Below are 23,392 nucleotides of genomic sequence, written 5' to 3'. Positions count from 1 at the left end.
GCGCCTACTGAGAAAAAACTTAGAGAAGTTTCTAATTTTTTTCTATGTTTGCGTTAACAAAAAAAAATCTTTAAAATAAGAACAATTTGTCCCTAAACATCTTGAATATATTCTAAAATTGGCTAATGTGCCTTTTTGCAGAGCCTATGCTTAAAAAATTCTTGAATTTACTTAGAGATAAATTTACCGCGTCGCTTAGTAGTTTGTCATAAAACCTTATACATACTTAATAATAAATAAGACACATTATTTATCCTTATCATTTCGATTAAGGTCTGCGCATCGCGTATTTACAAGCTCTAATCAAACACCATACCCATATAATTATTTAATTCAGTCACTCATATACAAAAGATAACAAATTGCGCAACTTTTTTGTTTATATCGGAGAAGTAGCTTCGATAGTTTTTTTAAGAAAATAAAATGAGGTTAGCTTTGCCGATATTACTATAATTTCGGTGAATTAAACACACTTAATACAACACGGTCTCGAAGAATCTAATATTCGCCTTATAGCGTAATAAAATCCTTAAAGATCAACCAGTCATATCCTTGTGCCGTCGGGTGCTTATTCATACCCAGCAACTTGTTTATAATCGTCCACCTTTGATAATTACTTTTTAACAATCTCGTATGTTTATTGACAATGTGTCTACGCTTATATAATCAATTTCGACAATTACACGATTTTACATTGCAATCACGCTGATATACATATATTTTTGCGCAAGTTTTATTAAATTATATATTTTTTTACGCGTCACTTGTTCAGATAGATGGTCGGCGACGTTGGATACGTGCCGCTCTATGTAAAAGGGCTTATATTCTGCAGTGGACATGCTGCGGCAGAAATAATGATGACCGTTGAATTGGTTCAGGGGTTGTGGAAGAATATCGTTATGTAACCTGAGCAAAAATAACCCCGTGTGGGATTCATATCCTATAAAACCACTCGGGTGGCTATGCTTAGGACTTTAGGAGGTCATTTGGACCTCACAGGGGAGCAATTATGTCACATAGCGAACACGTTTATTGAAATTAAAAAATATGTACACGTCAAAAAGAAGTTGCAATCGCAACAGCGTTGAGTTTATCATTTATTACGATTATAAAATCGACATAATGTGATTTGAAAGCGATGCCAGTTAACGATTATTAGTTACAAATCGATTATTACAGTGTATAAGGGTTCTGTGAACCTATCAATATGTAACTTTATACAAGAAACTCAATACTTATCAGATTTTTCACCCAAAGAAATGTTCAATAAATTTGTAACCAAACTCCAAAGTCTTAAAAAAATAAGTTTGTATGTGATTAATACATTATTCATTAATATATTTTATTACTATTGTAGGTATTTAAAAGCGTTTCGTTTATTAGGGAAAAATAGGTTTTTTAATTTTTGTCAAGTCTCTACTATTTGGGCAAAACTAGTATTATTTGTTCAATGCGTATTTCAGTACATGTATATAGTCCTATAGCAATTATATATTTTTTACGTAAAAAATAATAGTTTTAAAATTAACTTAAAATAATGGTGGATCGCTGTTATTGTTGAGAGTGTTGATCCCTTGGACAATTTGACCGCATCATGTCCTCCGACAACTTTAACAAAGACTTCTGTCCAACTTGTGCGTGGACCTAGCTTGCGCTTACAGATCCTTGGTTTCCTTTCCAGAACCTTAAGGCTCCAGCGGCCGTCTGTTCTGCGCGCTAGGGTACCTTGTTTACTTTTGTTCGTCTAGTGAAAAATTAAATCATAATATTTAAAAACCTTTTAAAGAATTCTTGTTTGATTAATTTAAAAATATCATCGTAAGTATAATTAATTAAAAAATCGCCAGCGAGGCTTATAACTTGTAGTACATTTAAAACATGATTTTAAAAGCACTAAATATTATTTAATTACCTTGTCTACAAAGCGAAATGACCTTAAACTCAAACTAATCGTTTCATTCGTAAATCTAAAAAGTTTATGAATAAAAACATTGGCACAAAAACTTGAAGGCGATGATAAAAAGAGTGTCGGTAGATAGTTTACCAAAGTAGTTCGGCGCCCGTGGATCTAATCGCCGCTCATTCTCTCCTGTTCGGACAGACAACATAAGAATTTAAAATTCGTAAACCGAATTCATAATTTTAAAAGTAAAATTATTCGGACGGATGATTTATATTTTTTAATCAGTTTAAAGATGTACAGGATAATTAGTTGTTTACATCAAATAAGTACAAGAGCTATGTAAATAACCGCTGGCAATAAAATGACTACAGAGACAGATAGTAAACAGTAATTAATTTGAATATGCAGTAATTAGCATTTAATGAGCTATACTTTCATTATATTAGAGATTTTACATCTATAACCAATTAGCAGTATACTGTTAAATCAAAGAGAGTAAATGCTATTGATATTTTAAAAAAAATTACCAATGCAAAATCAAATCAATAGCTACAGGTTTTATTAACATATTAATTGAAGTTTTCTATTGGTATTCACGTTTCTAGTTACAGGTGAGTCAGTTTTAGGAATTTAATTCAGTTTAACATGAAGCTTTTCAAAGAGATTTTCAAAGGGACCGGTTGGAAGTGGTCTACATGTAAGTGGACGTGCTTCGCTATTTGCCGGCCTGTGGTCTCCATTCCAGAACCTCAAATTTGACGTAACAAAGAGAGATTGAATTCCTAAATATGCAGTATAACCAATATATTCAGCAGATTTGTGTGAATATAGATTTATACACGGTAAATTTTTCGTACCAATAAAGAGCAAGAAGCAAGCGGTGCAGTTAGACGTGATATACTTAATACTGTTTTGCGGTGAAATAAACAGTATTAAGTAGTAAAAACAGTGAACAAGAAAGGTAAATATTTCTCTGCAAATAAACGGAAATAATGTACTTAATTACATGAGTACAACAATTTTTTTTACGCTGGACACAATAAAACTAGACAACTGTTTTATCATACTTGTATTCGACTTGTTTTACCAAAAACGGGTCGATTAAATCACGCGAATATAAATTCTTGAAATAGAATAATTAATATTCAAACCTATTTAAAATCTCTTACTTTATTATTTTGTCTCAAAATATTGAGATAAAAATAAAACTCGTCAGACCTGTTAAAGACGAACTCGAGGTTCCCTTTGGGTTCGTTCGGGACAGTTCATCATCATCAATTCACCCGTACCATGTCCACTGTTAGACATGAGCAACTTTCATAGATTTACAATGTAAACGATTGCAAATGGTCTGCATCCAACGTCTTCCGACGACCTTAAGTAATCTCAAGGTTGTCGAGGGCAGTTGCGCCCAGTTAAAAGGAGCTTTACCGTACCGGTGGGGGGGGGGGGGGAATCTTCCGGATATTCAGGAAACCCTGTGGAAGGAGGACTAGATTATGTGGGATTCCTTGTCCTCCCTCCAGGGGGGTTTAGGGTTAAGATGTTGTTTTCTAAGCTCAAGGACTCTTCCGGGAATGTCAGGTCGGGCCGCTACATCACATTATTTATTACCGTATTGGGCATAAACATATGAGGAGCAGTAGACAACAAAAGGAAAGAAACTCATAAAGAGTTTGAGGTTTCTCACTTGTATTGTAATAAATAATGCCATTCTATTTTATATTAGTGTATTTAATAATTTACAAATGATATTACAGCTGATAATAAATCACGTCGACAACTTATCTCTTAAGTTCTTTAAAAACATAATTTAATTAGTTACCCGATGTATAAGATTACGTAAAAAACGAAAGATCAATTAATCAAAATACTGTTTATTATTAATGTTTTTTTTTCTGTCTGTACCGAAGTTGTTAGTGATTCTTTAGTTATCTGTCAAAATTCGCTTCGGCCGGAAACCTGGCCGTGGGAACGGGAGACGATCGCTCTTCTCAATAAATCGCGAATTATAACAAAAGTTTTAAACAATGATAGCTTCGTGAAATTTCAACTTTTGATAATGACTGCGATTTTAACTAATATAGACATATAATAATATTAATATAGCTTTTTACGTGAAACTAACATTTCGTTATTTACTTTTTTGTCCATTTCAACTGTAACTAAACTTATAATTTTATTTAAATACGGAGTGATTAGTTATAGGTTCATAAGCATTAAAGAGATGAATGTAAGCTCAAGTACTGTCAATTAATGATACACTTCATCCAAACATCAACGGTTCCGTACAAAATAAACATCGTAATTATTATATCGAAAAAGAAACCATTTTCAAAAATATTACTACATATTTATAATAATTATTGTTTACTATTTGTCCCTGCAGAATTTGTAGCGCCAGAAGTTATTTTCCTGTCGCAATCTAATATAAAAAATAAATTAATGTAACTTATTTCAGGGTGATAACTTAATACAGTTAAAGTATCGGTAAGTCGCAGGATTCGGGCAGCGTGAATCATTGTGGCAAACTTTGATGGAGGCTTATTTCTTGCAGTAGGCCTCTGTCGGCTGATATGATAATGATTCAATAAAGAGCGAATATAAATATGTATAAAAGATTTAAAGCTTTTAATGACTTATGAGCTACCCCTTTAAGGCTTTGACACATATGAAGAACCTTATGGTATATTAGCATTTTTATTTGCATTACCCACACAGAACACGTTTAATTTCGAAATGCCTTGCGAAACTAAATATAAGAAGTCCTTTAATTAATTGAAAATTTTTCAAACTACTTGCTAATTAGGAATTATATTAGGCTGTAAACAGAATGGCATGGGCGGCACAAGTAACTAACTATTGCGCGTAGTTTATAGTCGCTTCTTTAGCAGAAGTTTTATGGTTCTAAGAAACGCGTGTATTTTGTCAAAGATCAATTATTTTGTAGAGTTGTTTTATACATTTAAAAAAGTATTTTATGATGCCTAAAGTTGCGAATTCAGGCGGATGATGTCTACTGCTGGACATAAGTCTGCCCTTAGATAAGATCGGTTGGAAAAAACCCGCATCTGCCCACCTTCTGGACGGAGGTCCTAGTTTTCACTTCAGAACCTTAAAGCCCTAGTAGCCATCTGGCATGCGCGCTGTATGACTACTACTGACCCACTGCGACTTCAACTTGCAAATTCTCTGGGCTAGATCGGTTATTTATCGTTCGTTTACATATCTCCTCAAGTAGTCCATACAAGTATTAAAATGTGCAAACTGAAGTAGCAATGGCTTTAAATTAAACAGGAAAGTCTTGGGAGGACGCGTGTTTTACAAATAGATGAGGCTGTAGATGTCAGTTGTACCGATTCTATATTTAAAGTCTGCCTAAGGTGTGGAAGGTAAAAAGAAACTGTGAACTCGGCAACACAAGAACAATATATTGGTATATAAAGGGTAGTGGGTAGAAGGCCTGGTCTGATTTTACACCGCAGTTCGCTACTCCTCTGTTCATGGTGGTAAGCAGCTGCAAGATGCCCCAGGACTGGTCAGACCGCAGCAGGTCAGAGCAGGAAGTGCCAGTAGTTGACAGGATGTGTTGGTGCCAGTGCGAGGAACGAATATATTCAACTTCAATGACCGAAGGTTATTATAATTATAAAACTCGCACCTAGTTTGTGAGGCGGTATAAAGATTGTGGTGGATGCTCCGAGAATGAAGTTGAAGAAAGGAGGCAAGAATTTATAACGTAAATTCGAATTAGCCCCAGCGCGTGAGACGTCACATAGCTGGTGAACGCAACCGACACAAAAGAGTGTGCGTCGGTGTGTAAGACGTCACCTAGCTAGAGAACGCGATCGAGGCCAGGGTCCTTCTCCCGGGCAATGGATCTAAACTCCTGTGGTTGGCGCGCGGGTGCCTTGGAAAAACAATAGTCCGCTATAGCACGCTTCCACGATCCCACGCCAAGTGTTCAAATTTTTTTTTTACTGTATTGCAATTTATGTGACATTTCTTGCGTAAATATTTTTAACTAAAATTTTAAATTAGGCATATGAAATGCTAACACGCAACGTAACACAGTCTCTCTTTCGAGATTGACCAACATCCCTGGCTATAACGTTAAAAATGAATGCATGCGGAGAACACAGAAAGCTTGAAGGCTTTAGGTAAAGCTTATAATAAGGAAGGCATTATTGTTATGTGATGGGTAATTTCGTAAATTCGTATAGATAGTTTAGACACTATCAAGCAATGAATAAAATATGTGACATTACACACGACTTCTTATCCGTTACGCAGGAACCAGTTTCCACAGTTTCAAGTTTAATTTGAATTCATTCATGGTTAATTTGCTCATCGTTTGATAAATTTTGAAATAAGGCAAATCTCTTTAGTGCTATAGGAAACTACATTGTTTATTCATATTGTAATATAAAATTGTAAATTGATAACTTCGTATAATAATTCAAATTGATATGTGGAGTCTTTGGTTACACGTGTAAAAGCTTTATAGAGGTACATGAATGTATATTAAATACGTATTTATAAGAAAATCAAAATATCTTTATTCAAGCAGGCATTGACATGAGTTTTCAAATAGTCAATTATTTTATCTTTATAAGTAATAAGCTACCACCGGCTTGGGACGCTGATCTGATGAAAAAGGCCGGCCAGAAACTCAACTGTTGCTCTTTTAAACGAAATTTTACAAAATTTTTATGTGGAATTTATTATATCATTCGTGTAAATGAGTCATCAAACCAAAGTCCACACATTTTGATCAACTAAAAACTCTTAAATGCTGTAATGTACATTTTAAGCATTTCATTGTTTAGTAAGGCATTAATCGCTATTGGAATTTTTTATCTGTTTTTAGTGACAGAAGGTCACCGTGGCCTTATTAACAAATACAATTTCAGACAATTGGAAGTGGCAGTGAGTTGAGAGCGCGACGCCTAAACTTCTAAATTTCTTATCACCAAGATTGTTAAAAACGTCTACCTCACTTGGTAGCATTTTTGCGTTAATTGAAAAAAAAATAACTTTAAGTCGTGTAATTGTTGGTAAACTAAAAATATGTCATTTATACTTCTGCAGCGGATTCGGTTATACTTTTTAATTTAGTTTTACTTTGAAAGAAGAACAAAAACTACTAGTGACGGAACGCAAAATCATGCGGAAGATCTTGGGACCAGCGAGAAATCAAGACGGATCTTGCAGGCTCCGAAAGAATGCCGAAATTGAGACTTTAGTAGCACAGCCAAATATCATTGGCGAATATAAAGCTCAACGAATCCGCTGGCTTGGTCACTTGGAGCGAATGGGATCGGATCGGAGCGTGAAGGTAGCGTAACTGGAAAAACCGAAGGGTCGAAGACCAGTGGGAAGACCCAGGTATCGCTAGATATCGGCTATCGCGTTGAGGCAGACGATGGTGCAAGAAAAAAGTAAGTTTACTCTTGAATAATTCGCTTCCAAACTGATTGGATGGGCAAGAGACGGGCTTTATAAGGACGAATTTTCAAATATAATCTACTATAATGCCAAACTACGTAAATTCACAAACTAAAGATAAAGGTACAGGTTTAAATAAACACTTGTTTTTTTGCGAACAAAAATATTCACGAACTTCTAACTAATATTACTTGATTTAGATTTCAGTTACTTATATAAGTAACAGTAGCCTGGCGGTAGAGACTTCCGATCATAGGCCGCGGGTTCGATTCCCGGGATACAATTTTATAATTTACATTTTATGCGTTAATTATAAGTTATATTATAGTAATGTCACAGCTCACAAACGAGTTTCCTGAGAACGAGCAGCAGCTGCGTCCTTTGCGTACCATAATACCACACTGTGATTAACTTACCTGCCAAGCATGGTATATCCTCCCATAGATATCTTTGATGGTGGCCTATGCCATGCGTACATACATACATGCCAACGTAACGATAACGTAACGATATGATATGAAGAATTCATTTTAATCATTGACTTTTAAAATCATAACAATTACAGAATTCGATAACAAATTACATACTTATAATATATGTTTCGACAAAATTTACTTTTAGACATTATCGCGTGCTAATAGAATTTTCAAAATCAGTAATTTATTTTAATGTATTATAAATATAATCAATAAAATATCATTTTTACACATTAAATTGTTTAGATAACCAAGATCATGGTTATATAAGTAATTTTGATTTTTTTTTGGAAAATTTATGTGAAACCTTTTGATAAACGAATAATAAAATACTGCGGCGTTGTTTTATAAACATTTTTCTCTAAATAGGAGATGCTATAAAAACTTGTTCAAGCTATAAAAGATATATTGATTATCTAATTAGACTTTTAATATGGTAAATGATTATCCAATTAAATATATGATGGCAGAGTTTCATACGCGTGCATCTATATTGGCTGATCTCGATTATTATACGGCCGAGTGCATAAAGCACTTAAGTTTATACTGCAGGCTCTATTGGCGTGCTCACGGTATGTTGATTGTGTAATACGGTAGTGGGGGCATGTAAATGGCAGTGCTGTTGGCCGCGGAGCGTTCGCGACCGTGGGAAAACTATCGCCCGTGGCGAGCCGACTGCAGGGCCGTACTCGATACTCAAGAATTTATTTTAACGTTTTTTAACGTGGGGTAAAGAAGTGTGAATATTGCATTAAATTTAATTATCGAATACAACTTAATATTCCCATGAAGTATTATTGTTTTTTATTAACTATATAAATATTTTGTAAAAAAAAAATAATTACCTGAAACTTCAGCGCAATAGAATAGATATGCTTTCTATGAACTTAATAGTTACTAACAAAACTTTTGTTTGTTGATATATTAAAAAGATCATAATTATTAGTACTCAGATTAGTCTTTGCATACAGTTTGAATTTAATTTTCAAATTGTGTGGAAATTTCGAATGTGCTACTGGTGCGTTTTTTTCTAAATATAACATCGATTATTTTCGTTCGAGATTATTGTCAAATTCAGCTATTGCCTTAAGAAGTAACATACGTTAATCGAACATGTGTTCAATAAAACCATGTAAAACGTTGTGTAGTTAAAGGCATACTTTTAAAGACAACGGCTGCCTCTAACGACTTATGGCATGGCATGGCATGTTTGGCTTGGCCGGTGAACAAAGAAAGTAATTATTATTATAGCCATATTAACGTGAACGACCTTTTCTACGGAAGATAACGTTTTATTTTTAAGTCATTTATAAATTCCTCATATTGGAGGAAGCAATGACTAGATGGCGACGGCCATTATTCATTTTTAAATAGGCACTGTTTAGGAAATCAGCATTCCAAGCCGGAGATAAGTTACTACTCAAAATATTAAAATAAACGATGATTTAAAAGTGCATGTAAATGACAATTTGAATAAAGATATTTTGAATTTGACTTTTAATTTATAAATATTGTGTGATTATGCTTAAACTTAATAATAATGGATTGTCAATTAACAACAGGAAAACCGCGATGAATCGATCAGTTGAATATTTTAGTTATCCGAGTACGGCCCTGGGCGCTCGTGCAGAGACCACGGGCGCGTGACGGCGGCGGCGCGCGCCGCAATCACGAGCTTTGACGTGCGACTTGACGTAACCGCGCCGGGCCCACTGTGGGATCGATACTTTAATTTATTCCTTTATCCGACACTCACCAACCGGTACCGGCATGTTTAGACAAACATCTCAAATACAACAATATTTCAATTTGTAGACAAAACTTTTATTTATTTATAATAATAAGAGAAATTAAAGTGAGAGCCAATTACAAGTCTCTACAGTAATACCCCGCTTTACGCAAGGGATACGTTCCAAAAAATATCGCGTTAACTACAATTCGCGTATAACGAGGTCTATGATTAAACATAGTCAAAAATTATTACAAAAAAATACAAATCATTTTAATCAATCACTTTAATTCTAGGAACACTTTATGCAACACATACTCTTATTTTTTACAGAAAAATACATCTATTGTCTTTTGGGTAACGTTTTGTTTACGTTCTTGTAAAATACGTTCATAACACCCAACACTGTTTTTAATTGTTTGACAGATGGTCAAGACACCATAGAGAAGTTGATGACTACATTATATTTATATGCACTCTTTCGCGTAATTCGAGGCATTTGAGCGCGAAATTTGCAATTCGCGTTATAGTGAAACCGCGTATAACGGGGTCGCGTAAAGTGGGGTATTACTGTACTTATAGCGTGAGCAGTGGTAGCCCCGCGAGAGAGGAATGTGATTTTAGTTCATAGATCACGGATTTGATACCTAGAATACAATCTAATCTATTTTACACTTTATGTAATAATTACATAGGATTGCCACTGTTCACAGACCAGTTTCCAGCGGATGGGCAACATCGTCTTCTGCCTACCATAATACCATACTGCTATCACCAAGCCGCCAGCCAAGCGTGGCGATTATGGTAAATCTCGTCATAGACATCTTTATCTCTATGTGCTGGATCGAAGACTAAACTAGACAAGCTACAAGTCTTCACTTATAGTATTATATTAGCTAAAAAGTAAAAAGTAAGGTAAATTTATTTACGTTTCCAGAAAAAAAATTAAGCTTAGACGCCTTCTCAACAGTGGCCGAATAAATCTGACGACTTTGTCGTGGGCGACCAGGTCGTCGGAAGATACTGGACGCAGGCCGCTGATAATCGATCCTGTTTGAAATTTTGGGAAAGTCCGACGTCTTGCAGTGAATGATGATGATGACAATGAACTATAGATTATATACCATACGTTTAAATCACTATAAAGTCTTTATATATATACGACTATTACTATTTAAAATCTTTAATTTCAAAGTATAAATACACAAAAGAAAATTCAGATTTACTTGCGAAAAGGTTTACGATAAAGTAATTCCCACTGCATTTTACTAGACTAAAACAGAACCTCAACATAGTAGCTTGATTAACATACAAAATTAATTTGACATTTAATGCATATTCCTCTTTTTTATTTTTAAAAAAATTTTACTTTCAGTCGACTCGATTGATTAGCATTAAATATGAAAAAATGTTATTTTATAGGGTTAAAGACGTAAAAGGTTTTTTGAATGAAAATAAACGTTATGCTCATTTACTGTATATGTATCATACTCCCTATCAAAAAATCAACAATTTCAGAAATTAACAACTACATGATAACATAGTACAAACAGCGTTTTCGGATAACTCAGATCATTATTATTAAACTGAATTATTGTTAACTACCTATCCATGCAGACTTTGTATCGCTAGAATTTATTAGACTGTCACATTCCAATAGAGTTTCCGAATGATCATTTTATACAGGTGACTGGCAATAGCTGTAAAACTTTTAAAGTTTTTCGCTGATAAACGAGGTAAACATTCACCCCTTTAAAACTTTAATACTTATTTACAATCATCCTGTATGTAATTACATGTTAGTGATTGCATAAAACGTTTATAATTAAATTACACATACAATTTAACACGGCAGTTAACGGTACAAGTAGAAGTATAAAAGTTCAATCGACGTAATATTTTTAAAATATTGCCGACTGCTTTGATGTTTAAGATCGCAATCTTAATACTTGATATGAAACTGGACTCATGTATTGGACAACGTGGTTTTTCTTTTAACTTTATTCTTTTGTTATAATAACAACTTATTATCTAATGATAAAGGTTGTGTTAGTTATACCTAAACTTACAATTATAAACGTTTACAAACTTTATTATTTATAATACTTAACCAACTTTGTTCTACAAGAAATTATCAGTCTATCGCAATCCAATAACTGTCAGAGTGATCACCTTATAAAGGTTGATTAAAAAAAGGTGTAGAAGCTTTTAAAGCTTTTTGATGACAATTAAGTTATGCATTCATTTCTTTAAAGCTTTTACATCTATACCAATCATCCTAAAGATAATTTTCTTGATAAGAACTAATCCTAAAGTATTACAATACTACAGACTGAGTTATTATTCTAATAAAATTATTTAGATTGATTTAGTTATTAGATTACTTACCCAACGCTCTTATTTATTTATATAATACTCTTAAGTAAAACGATTAAGATAAGATGCAGTATAGATGGCTGCTAGGACCTTAAGGATCTGGAGTGGACATCACAGACCCACACAGTACAGAAACTACAAATGGCCAAACAGCCTTGTTAAGGTTGTTGGAAACGCTGGATACAGGCCACTTCCTAAACGTCCTTAGTAGTAAACGTCGTATGGATGAAAAGATGGTGATGGCGAATAAAATGTATTTTTAAGCGATTTACTTGCATTACAACATTACAATGAAACATTTATCCCCGTCTATCTCCTAACAGTTTAACAGCGCATCTCAATAACGAAATACTTTTTTCTGCAATCAATTAGCCACATTGCCTCGGATAGGCGGAGGTCATCACGTTTCTAATTACTTGACGTTACTTTGTTTTTGTACACGAGCCATTAAAGTGCTAACTTTTAAAGCGGAGATTGCTTCGTAAAATACTTTAATATACTATTAAAAATATTTCACAGAGTAAAAGCATACTTTATTTCTGTTCTAGCAGTGAGAAAGGGAGTTTATCGAATTCTAATAAATATCTTTAGATAAAAATAGCATAGTCTTGATTCTTTATAATTAGTAAGTTATTTACAAATATAAATTTGTAACTAAAAATACTTAATATGAATATATAAAATAATTCCGCATGTGCTGACTCACGATGTCTCTGAAACCCACCACAATACCGGTTCTAAAGGGGCGGCCGCCCGTTTCTTAACCGCGAACAGCGTGGGCAAGCCCAGGTTGGATCCGGATCCATCCTTGGCTTGTCTGTGGTCCACGCTGCCGTCTCAAGCCGTATACACATAGCTCTACTCGGGTAGAGCGATTCACTACGTGCGAACATCATCGTACAACAGCAATGCGTCTGTCCAGATTCTGTTTTATTTTCAAGTTCACGGATCCTCCCGCTCCGTAAACTCAGGTCCAAGAAGCTGTAAAAGCCCCCGGGCTAACAGCACCAACTTCAACCGAAACCAAGCTAAGTTCTGAAACCAAAAGCTTAAGAGACTTTAAATTTGGTAGAAATATTCCTTTTGCAGAGTCGACGTTACCTAAGAACGAATTGTAGTTAAAAGAAAAAAGGAACGCTCAATAAAAAATTAAACATCTTGTATTTAAAATACAAGAAGTGAATTTATGAAACACCCGAATCGGACGGAAGACGCCTCATTTTCATATAACCATAAACGTTTATTGTAACAACTAATTTTCTTCGCAATTAAATTTGAATTCTAAAATCTAAGAACATTTTAATCTAGCTATTAATATGGTTAATTTAAATGGAGTATTTATTTAATTTATATATATTGTTTACGTGTTTACAATTTCTGATATAATTTCGAACAAATATATAAATATGTTCAATGGTCACTGCAACAAAGGCGAGAACGCGACACTTTTGACTGACGAGTATTGATGGTAAATTTATTGTTCATAATGATTTGCAGCGACTGCGCTATCTGGGTTAGGTCTATATTGTGAAGAAATCTTTCTATTCAATACTTTATTATTTTCTAGTTATGTAAATGGTTGAAAGATGTGTCCTGTCTAATGGTTGCCTGTAAGAAGTTGACTTCTGCGATAAGACCGCCTACACTATTTTTAGCCTGTTTAAATGTCTTTTAATTTCCTGTATGTAAGGAAAGAGTAAATTAATAAGTATATATTATTGGATGACCAATGATAAATTTTCGAAAAAGTATTATATCTTTATTTAAGCCTCGCTTTGCATACTATTATTGGTATTTGTGGTAGTATTTTAGTCACTACAAAGAGATTTAAGCGTAGATTTTTATCAAAAAAATGTTTCAGTGCATGCGTAAAGTGTTCAAGAAGTATTTTCTTGCTACACTTTTATATACTACTCTCTTGTAAAATTGTTTACAGATGATTTCAAAGAAGAAAATGTGAACAGCAAAGAATATGATTGAGCCCACACGCATCGTCACAACATTATTGTTGGCACAGTGAGGTTTTATCATAACTTCCTTTCGTAATTTTTTTACAATATTAGTCTGAGTATTGATTTTTTTTAACCGATAGCATTTTTCATAACCGTAGTATGTAAATAATTCTTGTATAAATATTTGAGCAAATATCACTGTTTCATTTTTTTTTAAAGACTCTTAATGGTATGAGTAATGTTATACTCGTAAGGTATTACAAGTAAGATGTTTACTTTAAAAATATTACAATGTAATTGTAACATCCGCAAGCTTACTAGCTATCAAAAAGAAAATAAAAATAATATGTTTTAGACTGTTCCGCTTTAAGTGAAATTAAAAAAAAATGTTGTGACTGATAAATACCAACCGATTTACGGCGCGTCAACCTGTCAAAAGCGCGAAGTTCATAGCAAATTGTAAAATGGGCAAACATTCAATAGACATTGTTTTTTTTTTTAAGTTAATCGGCGATTTTAATTCTTTTTTTGCTTAAAAAACCTGCTCCGAAATACTCTCTCTATATCTTTCTAAAAAGATAAATTATTAAACGGTAAATTCGATCTCAAATTAAAGTGTGACTGAGATAAAACATTAATAAAATTAATCGGTTTTTTAATGCAGTCGCCGTGAAGTAACTATATGAGTCCAATATGCCTAATGTAAAGCTAATGTAAAGGTTAAATATTTCGTAGAATCTATCTAATATAAAACGCTTCCATTCAATGCAACAAAGTAAAATTATTGTGCTTAAAAACAAATTTATTTATCGAAGGTTATGAAATTTAATAATCCCTCCAATCTATAATAAATAATCGCATCGGGTTACCGGATAGCGTAACTTAAAAAAAGTAAAAGTCAAAGGTATCAATTCGCGCTGCCTCGAATCGGCCGCTGAATTTACGTAACACCCTTTCGAATAGACTGGTTTTAAACTGTAACTTCTTTACAGTAAGAAATAGTAACCGTAAGGGGCGGGATCAGCCTTATCAGAAAACTTCGAATCGAACCTTGGCCTGGGCTGTCAATGGAAACGAGCGGCTCTCTTGGGTAGCCTTACGCAGTATAACTAAAGAGCGCTGAAACGACCTCAGAACTTAACAGCGTCAGCGTTGAACAAACATAATACTTTGTCTTTATCCAGGGCTTTCTGTACAGAAATTCTAGCGTATTTTCTATAAAGAGTAGTCTATGCGCCGTCAGAGGTCTGCAGAATGTTAAATCATTATCTTTCTGTCAGCCGGTCATTACAAGGCATAAGCTTCTCTCAAAAGTCGCCAGTGACCTTGCACTACCTGCATCCAGCGACTTCCTTGGGAACTTGACTATTCAAGCAGGTTGAATATCAATATTATTATGACACTGGACGCAGGCCGCTTCTACTTGGTTTTATTGGAAATCTGTGGTAAGTCTTTAACTGATGATGGACGTCTTACAGATAAAATGGTGATGATGGTGATGACAAATAACAATAAATGAATATTCTTTACATTCAACAGAGCAAACAATTTGTTTTTAAATTAATAACGAGTTCTGAACAAAGTCCCATTTGTTCTGTTCATCTAGTTACCGTCGTCTATTACTAACGTCGTGGTAGCTCTCTAGACGGCCTTTAAAAGAACCAAGAAATCAGTAGATTTTAAATTTATTCTACCTAATTTAATGTAGCGATTACTGCCATTATAAAATCTCTTCGAAACGAAACCTACCTACTATCATGTTAACGTTTCAATTTAATTGAGGTAATTCATTTAGAGTTGAACATAATCGTTCTAACTTATGACTCTAGTATTGGCTATTGTTCGTAAGACATAATACTGAACAGAACCTCATTATTATGAAAAGGAAACAAATAATAAACAAAAATATAATGATGAAACAAAAGATAAGTGACTAGATGGAGAACCTTGGGTGAAACATTATATTTAGAATTCAATCCGCGTTCCATTGAATTTGGGATTTTCGGATTTTAACGCGAATTCCGCATGCGTTGAAAGACTAAACAATGATGACAAAATCAGTACAAACTTAAAACAATTCACATTTTTTTTTATTTCAAGACTTAGGGTTCCGTCAGCTTTTTAACAACGTAATCTTTAACATCGGATTCTCTGAAAAAAACTAAAATACGATTGAAATTATACATGTTTGTTACAGAATTACACCATTGCTCGTGCAGAAGGCTTTTACCGGCACTTAGAAGACTCGCTGTAGAAATTTTAAACCATATGATAAGGAAAATTGGATGTATATTTTGTATTTTATTTCTAATTAACAACAAGTAAACTGGTACAAACAAAATTAAATAAGTCGCATTTACATTAATTTTTAATTCTTCTTGTGGTACCGTTGACTCCATATTATTATACATTAATTTATACGAGGGCCAAACTGAAAGTTTTTAGAACTGGCAACTTAAAAGCATTATATTAAAAAAATAAGTTTAAATTTTGAAAATAGAACTCTTTACCAATAATATTGAGTATACATTTCATTCATTTGTCATTTGTTTTACGATTTGGCGGCAAATTGAAAATTGTCTGTGCACGTCAGAATGAATTTAAGCCGAGAAAATTTTCGTGCAATGATTTTTTATGACTTTCGATGTCATATAAGTCAACAAGAAAGTTATGATAGACTTCGATTGGCTTTTCACGATGAAGCCCCATCTCGTGCCACAGTTTACAACTGGTTTAATGAATTCAAACGTGGTCGAACTAATCTCACCAATGATTTGCGTGAGGGACGGCCTTCTACAGCGACGACTGAAGACAATATCAGTGTTGTGCGGCGTATGATAGAGACTGACAAAAGAGTGACCTATCAGCAGATTCGGACAAGTCTAGGCATAGGTATGAGTCAAGTGCACAAAATCCTCCATGAACACTTAGCGGTCAGGAAGCTTTGTGCCCGCTGGATACCGCATAATTTGACCGAGGCTCAAAAACTCCGCCGTGTTGATTGGTGCCGAGAAATGATCCAAAAATTTAACGGAGGTGACTCAAATGCTGTGTTCGACATACTAACGGGTGACGAAAGCTGGATTTACTGTTATGATCCGGAAACCAAAAGACAGTCTGCTCAGTGGGTGGTTCCTTCCGAAGAGTTGCCAACTAAAGTGAAGAAAGGTCGAAGTGTTGGAAAAAAGATGGTGGCCTCGTTCTTCGGAAAGACAGGTCATTACGCGACAGTTGTCTTAGAGGATCAGAAAACGGTTAATGCAGAGTCGTACACTAACAACTGTTTGCCACTTGTCTTGGAAAAAGTTCGAGAGAAACGACCTCGCAGCAGGATCCTCCTTCATCACGACAATGCCTCGTCGCACACCGCCAGGCAAACGATCGACTATTTGGCGACCTCAGACGTGGAATTACTGGGTCACTCGCCGTATAGCCCCGACCTCGCACCCTGCGATTTTTATTTATTCCCGAAAATAAAAGAAAAACTTCGAGGAAAACATTTTATGGACGCCGAAGAAGCAGTGGCTGCGTTTCAAAACGCCGTCGAAGAGACCCCTAAGGCCGAGTGGGCAAGGTGCAATTCTCAATGGTTCCATCGAATGCAGCGATGTATTGATGTAAATGGACGCTATTTTGAAAAGTTATAATAAAACTAATAACTTGCTAGAATGCTTAGTTTTTGATTTTCTAAGAACTTTCAGTTTGACCCTCGTATATGCTACAAATCTACACTGCTTACAACTCTATGACGAGGATATTATACATAATTACTCCCGCGTCCTCACAGCGTCATTTGTGATAATTGCATAATGAGAAAAAAATTACGACCTGACTTTACACAGCTGCTTAAGTAATTGATTGCAGATTTAGTCTGTTCGAGGGAGCAGAGATCAGATGGGGCATCCCAAACTGAAACTCTTACAGGAAGCAAAGCTCCAGGATTCCTTCGAAATCTTCGTTTCGAGCTGCTACATTCTTAGTATTACCTTATTTGATTCAAAAGCCGCCGAGTTATTGGTTTTTTTGACGAAAGATATGGAGTAACCCAGCAAGGGCATACAATCCTTGTCTTGCTAAAACAACACTACACTTTTTATGTAAAGTTATCAGATTCCGTCGGCTTTTCCATAACTTAATCTTTGGCATCAAATTTTTGGATTCAACTTTGGTTGAATAGATTATAAGTGAATGATTATTAGTATTTATGAATAAACAACCGAGTATTAATATTATTGTTAAATTTCATACAAAAACAACCGTGCACGTCGTGATATAAAAATGAATGCATTGCTATTTTTAAATCGAATATCTCACGGCAATAACCGAACCCAAATTGCCAGTATCCATGTTATTTTCACCGGAGCTTCCCACGGTGTGGCGCACGCAACCACAAGACCCAATTAGACTGGATCGAACTAATTTCTAAGTGCGCCCGCGCTGGCATCGCGATAGTGTTTACGCGGGAACGTTTGTGGGAAACGGACGCCTATTTTAGAATGCTTTCGCGTCGGATTAAGAGTGCTACGCTGTAATTAATCTGGGGCCGATACAGAGATTTAACTACTGGTAACGAGGCGTTTATACCTCTCACACGATTAACATGGACTTATATCGATTATAAGTGTTATATATATATATATATATATAACTAAAGCTATAACTAAAGTTACGTGCTCTATGTAGTTGTGTACACATTGTTTATATGAAAATTATTGAAAGATATATTTGTATAACTCGTTTGTCAGCAAAAAGCTTTAAAGCTTTTACACCAATTTCTGTTCAATTTAAATAAAGTGAACACGTACTTGCAGTAGAATTTGAACTCTAATTTATGTTTTTCTGCTGACTTGTGGTAGTACAAAGTCTACAGGGACATATAATAAACAATTATTATATTAATTCGTTGTAAACTGAATTTAGTAAACGCATTCTCGTAAAATATTACCATTACGTTATTTATTATTTTTGAATCTATGATTTTTAGATAGGGTGTACCATACGCCACTCTAAAGCCTTTACACCTACAGTTAAATATCTTAATTATTATTTAGCCGTCACGGCTTTCAGATGTAAAACCTTCTCTAATTTTACCTTAGGGCCTCTTAACCAGGTGAAATAAATAATGTAACGGCCATGGCTGGAGCAGCTTAGTAGCTGTAAAGAGGTTTTGGCTAAAAGCGGTAAATTGTAACGGCCACACAGATTTTTTACATAACAACGACAGATCGAATTCTAGTAGTGTATGTTCATTTCGAAATACTAAAGTTTGCGTTACATATTATATCATAGATAATATACTAGAAATTGTGTTTGTTAATCTAGTTAGTGTGGTAGTATGAAAACGCTGTATGCTGCTGCTTCCCACGGATCTTAATGGAAATCTATTAGAAAGGCCGATGTCCCAGCTGTGGACGTCCCATATCTGAAATAATGATGGTCATACTGACCTTTTCCTGAGATTCAGATAAATTTAAATAATTCACATGTAAATATTCAAGTTTAAAAATTCTTGTATTTTAATAACGATATTTTAACCTAAAATATCATATGCAATGTTTTTTTACACTGCAACTAACGTTACTACTATTATATACTATATACGTAATATAAGTTGTTAAAAATTATCATTAGACGTCAATTAAAACAAAATTTTAATCACAAACCATCAATCGATCTGATTGCTTTTTCTAAGCTGTAAATTTGTTTACTTTACAATACTACAGTGACACAATTACTCGCAACTACTAAGACACTGGCTACCAAAGTTTAAACAATAAGATAAGGAAAACAGGATGTATATGGCAACTGTATATCTTATTCACATATATCTTAATACCGTCTTAAATTAATTGAATAATTCTTCATTTCTAAGCGAAATTAGTATTATTTTTAATTAATCTCGTTTGTTTACAGCTTGGAGTGATTTAATTAATTTTTTAAAAAGTGTTTTTGGACCTGACTTACACTGCTACACAAATGACATTTCTAAGTTCCGCCGATTCGAGACAGGAGGATGGCGTTTAGCCTTAATATCTTTAAAGTTGTATGGCTCCCCGAGAGCCTCGATTCAGGCTTCTATGTACGTTTCATTACTTTATCGTATTGAGGCCGTTTCAACGAACGCTAAATTGACTGACCCGGCGCAAGGGCCTCCGAAAAGATTCTTTGGCTCCAGATGCCAATCGATATGCGTTGATATCCACAGAGCAAAGATGGCCCTGTGGTTGGGAACTGAGACTTGAAATCGTAGATCGCTGGTTCGATTACCGAAATGCAATCTTATATAATTCACACTTTGTGCATTAATTTTATGGGATTTGCCTCGACTCACAAACACAGTTTCCAGAGGGTGTGCAGCAGAGTACTCTGTTTACCAATACACCACACTGCGTCCGCCAACCCGTCTGCGTGGTGATTATGATATATCGTCTTGTTGTCTGTGTGCTGAAACGACGAGGACGATGATACCTATTTAACATTTCAGTTAAACCTACCTGGTCAGTTGCCATTACCCTGTTAACATTATTATATTAAAGAGCTGGAAGAAATTCTAAATGAATACGGAAATAATATTGAGTAGAAATAAAAATTTTGAGTTACTCATATCATTCCTTATAAAATTACTTACGTAGAATATATTTATGTCATATTTAAGATGTATTCAGTATTTACTAACATTAAATGTTAAGAATTTACTCTGGTTTTATTTATCAATATCAAACCATAACATGTCGGTAACACAAGACGTCTCTAGTTTCTTAGTGACTAAAAATATTTGAAGATCAACATTGCTGAAAACTTGATAGCTCATCTATAATTTAATTAAAAAATGTTAGCGAATAATTATTTTTTCTTGTGCAAATGCCATGTATAACTATTCATTAAGCTATTAGCATTAAAATATTTTATTAATTTGTGAATTATATTCAATGATTATTGATTTACTTAATTATTTATGTGGATTTAGATTTATTAAGATGCAATGCTAGTAAAACCGGTCAAAAAATATTCCTTTGGGGAAAATCTTAACATTGGATTATCGTTTAATCATATGTTAATTAACTCTATCGTGAATTTCGATTTCACTTGAATTGATCAGAATCATTATACGATATATTTCCAGATTTTTCGTCTTTAAAGTTTGAATAGATGTTTACTTAAATTGGAATGATTTATTAATTAGACGAATATGATTCGTTAAAATTCCAAGGGGTTTATAAGAAACAATATCTACAGTTGTAACACAGTTTTATTATTCTTTTGTCCTAATACTAAAAATTAATCTTACGCTCAAACATTTCAGGTTTGAACTACTCAGCTCATTCGACCAACGAATATCACAGATTAACTTAAGTGCTACGGTACTTCATAAGTTTAAACAAATAAGAAAAAATCCGATGCGGAAGAAGTTGAAGTCAGGTTTACAATAACAACAGAATTTAAAAACAAAAACCTTACTTTATTAAATTAAAAACAAAACTTCAACAAGCAAAGCGAACGGAAATAATATCCGATTTTCAACACACATCGGTTCTAGGAACGTTAACTGGGCTAAACAACGTAACTATATCACACGTCCGGTCACACAGTCCAGGGACAGCATGCGAGATCAAGGATGTGTTGGCGGTCAGGTCCGTCACCAGGGCCTCCACATCGACTGGGCGGAGTCGGTCTCGGAGGCGGGGCTGTGCGGCGGCGAGGGCGGTGCATACGCTCGCTTCGAGGTCACCTCTTCGACGACCGCCTCCGCTGGCCTCTTCGTGCCTCGTTCGTGCAAAGGTCTCTGGAAAGATTGCGGTGGAGGCACAGCGATCGGCTGCAGAGGCGTAGGTCTTGCTACACCTGAGGGTGCGATCGGCTGTGGCTGAACCACTTGTGGATTTTCTAACCGTCGTATACAATTGCTGAGGTGCTGGAGAAGCCTCGCACCCGCTTGTGGGTCGACCGGCCCTTGTCTTTGCATCGCATTTGCGGCCAAGGTAGCATTCGCTATAAACTGAGACACTTCCGTCGCGCACTGTGTGAAACCGGCACGAAATCTTTCCGTATATGACATTTCAGGTTTCAGCACTAATTGCCCTCTTCTTTTCAGGCTGTGGAGATGCCGCACTGTAAGCTCCAGGATATCAGCCTTCTCCAGTTTAGAGACATTCTCGCCTTCCGCTTGTAGTGCTGTGACCATTAGGTCTTTGAGTTCGTCGAGGCAGCGGTTGATGCGTGCCCGTCGCTTTCTCTCAAGCATGGGCTTCATAACTTTTCTGTACTGGTAGGTTCTGGATACGGGTTCTTCTTCGAGGAGTGGCGCGGAGTAGGCGCCGTGCGGCGGTGACATGGCTCTCGCGGGCAAGATCATTGGTGTAGCGCGCGCGGCAGTCTGAGAGCGAATGACGCGCGCGCCGACGCCTCAGCGCTTTTATGCGCCCTACACCGATTGTGGCAAAACGCCCGTGATAAAAATAAGGGTGGCGATCGGATATTCTTTATAATTTATTTAATTTTGCACCTATAATTTTTCAAACAGTTATCAAAATTTAAATGGCACTGAATTATTAATACTTCATTTGTTCGCAAAATATCAAGACGAAAAAATTAACGATTTTTTTTACGTTCTGCCTGATTTAAAAATTAAACTCATAATGTAAGGTTTAAATAATCAAAAACTAGATCTATAATCACACTCTGAATATAGATCTAGCTGTATTAGAAATTAAGTTTATGTACTTTAGATCCATGAAACTAATGATAATTACCATGTGCTTGAAGAAATCCGAAAATAAGTTTTGTAATGTTCTTTCTTGGTCAAAGGTTAAACTATTAATGAAGAATTAGAATCATGGAAGGATAAATCTAAATTAATCAGAAAATAAATAACATTTTTGTTTCTTATAGCTGTACGATAATTACCACGTGCTACAATTTTTTATGCTATTTTACTCTGGGTTCAGTGTTTTTGGTACATAATTTTAATAAAAAAATATATTTAATGTAATAATCTCTTTGGATATTACTTTATTTATTTAATTTATTTAAAAAATCGTCTTTGAAACAGCTGTATTCAAAGTTATCAAGGGAGACGGCAGTCGGCAGCTGGCCAGCACGCTTTCTCACGCACCCAAGGAGGGTGACTAACAGACACGCAAGCAAGCTTCCCTACATCGGAACTCACAATAACGGTACTGCACAGAAGAAGACTCGTGGCAATTTATAACAGCTGTCAATATAAAGACTTTTCAATTTTACAATAGACAATGAAATCATTTTACGCGGGACTACAATGATTTTTTAACATAAAAAATTATAATAGCCTAATTTTTTTTTATAAATTTCGAACAATTGCTGTTGTTTTAAATTAATATTAATTATTAGCTTTTTAATATATCGATAAAGAAATATATATAGTTAAATTGTTTGGTAAAAAAGGTTTTGTGTCAACCCTGACGGAGCGACGGCAGCGACGGAGGTTCGCGCTGTGCGTTATCGCCTCCGTCGCACTCTGACTGACGGATAC

The 23,392-nt window shown here is 34.9% G+C and overlaps 1 protein-coding gene across 1 annotated transcript; it reads right to left on the bottom strand.

Annotated features, from left to right (window-relative positions):
- Nucleotides 1–21,147: 21,147 nt before the first annotated feature.
- LOC137918844 (enhancer of split mbeta protein-like) lies at nucleotides 21,148–22,237 on the bottom strand. The gene has a single exon (XM_068761769.1). The coding sequence runs from the start codon at nucleotides 22,235–22,237 to the stop codon at nucleotides 21,521–21,523; it is 717 nt and encodes a 238-aa protein (XP_068617870.1). The 3' UTR covers nucleotides 21,148–21,520.
- Nucleotides 22,238–23,392: the final 1,155 nt, after the last annotated feature.

Source organism: Battus philenor, unplaced genomic scaffold (assembly GCF_028537555.1).
Source record: "Battus philenor isolate CCGP_79_NKW_IND1 unplaced genomic scaffold, ilBatPhil1.0.hap1 SCAF_15, whole genome shotgun sequence".
Taxonomy (NCBI): Eukaryota; Metazoa; Arthropoda; class Insecta; order Lepidoptera; family Papilionidae; genus Battus; species Battus philenor.
This window is presented reverse-complemented; position numbering and strand designations above follow the sequence as displayed.

Bases quoted from the DNA above. Each gene is read 5' to 3' on its own strand.
- LOC137918844 (XM_068761769.1), bottom strand. From the start codon at position 22,237: ATGATCTTGCCCGCGAGAGCCATGTCACCGCCGCACGGCGCCTACTCC.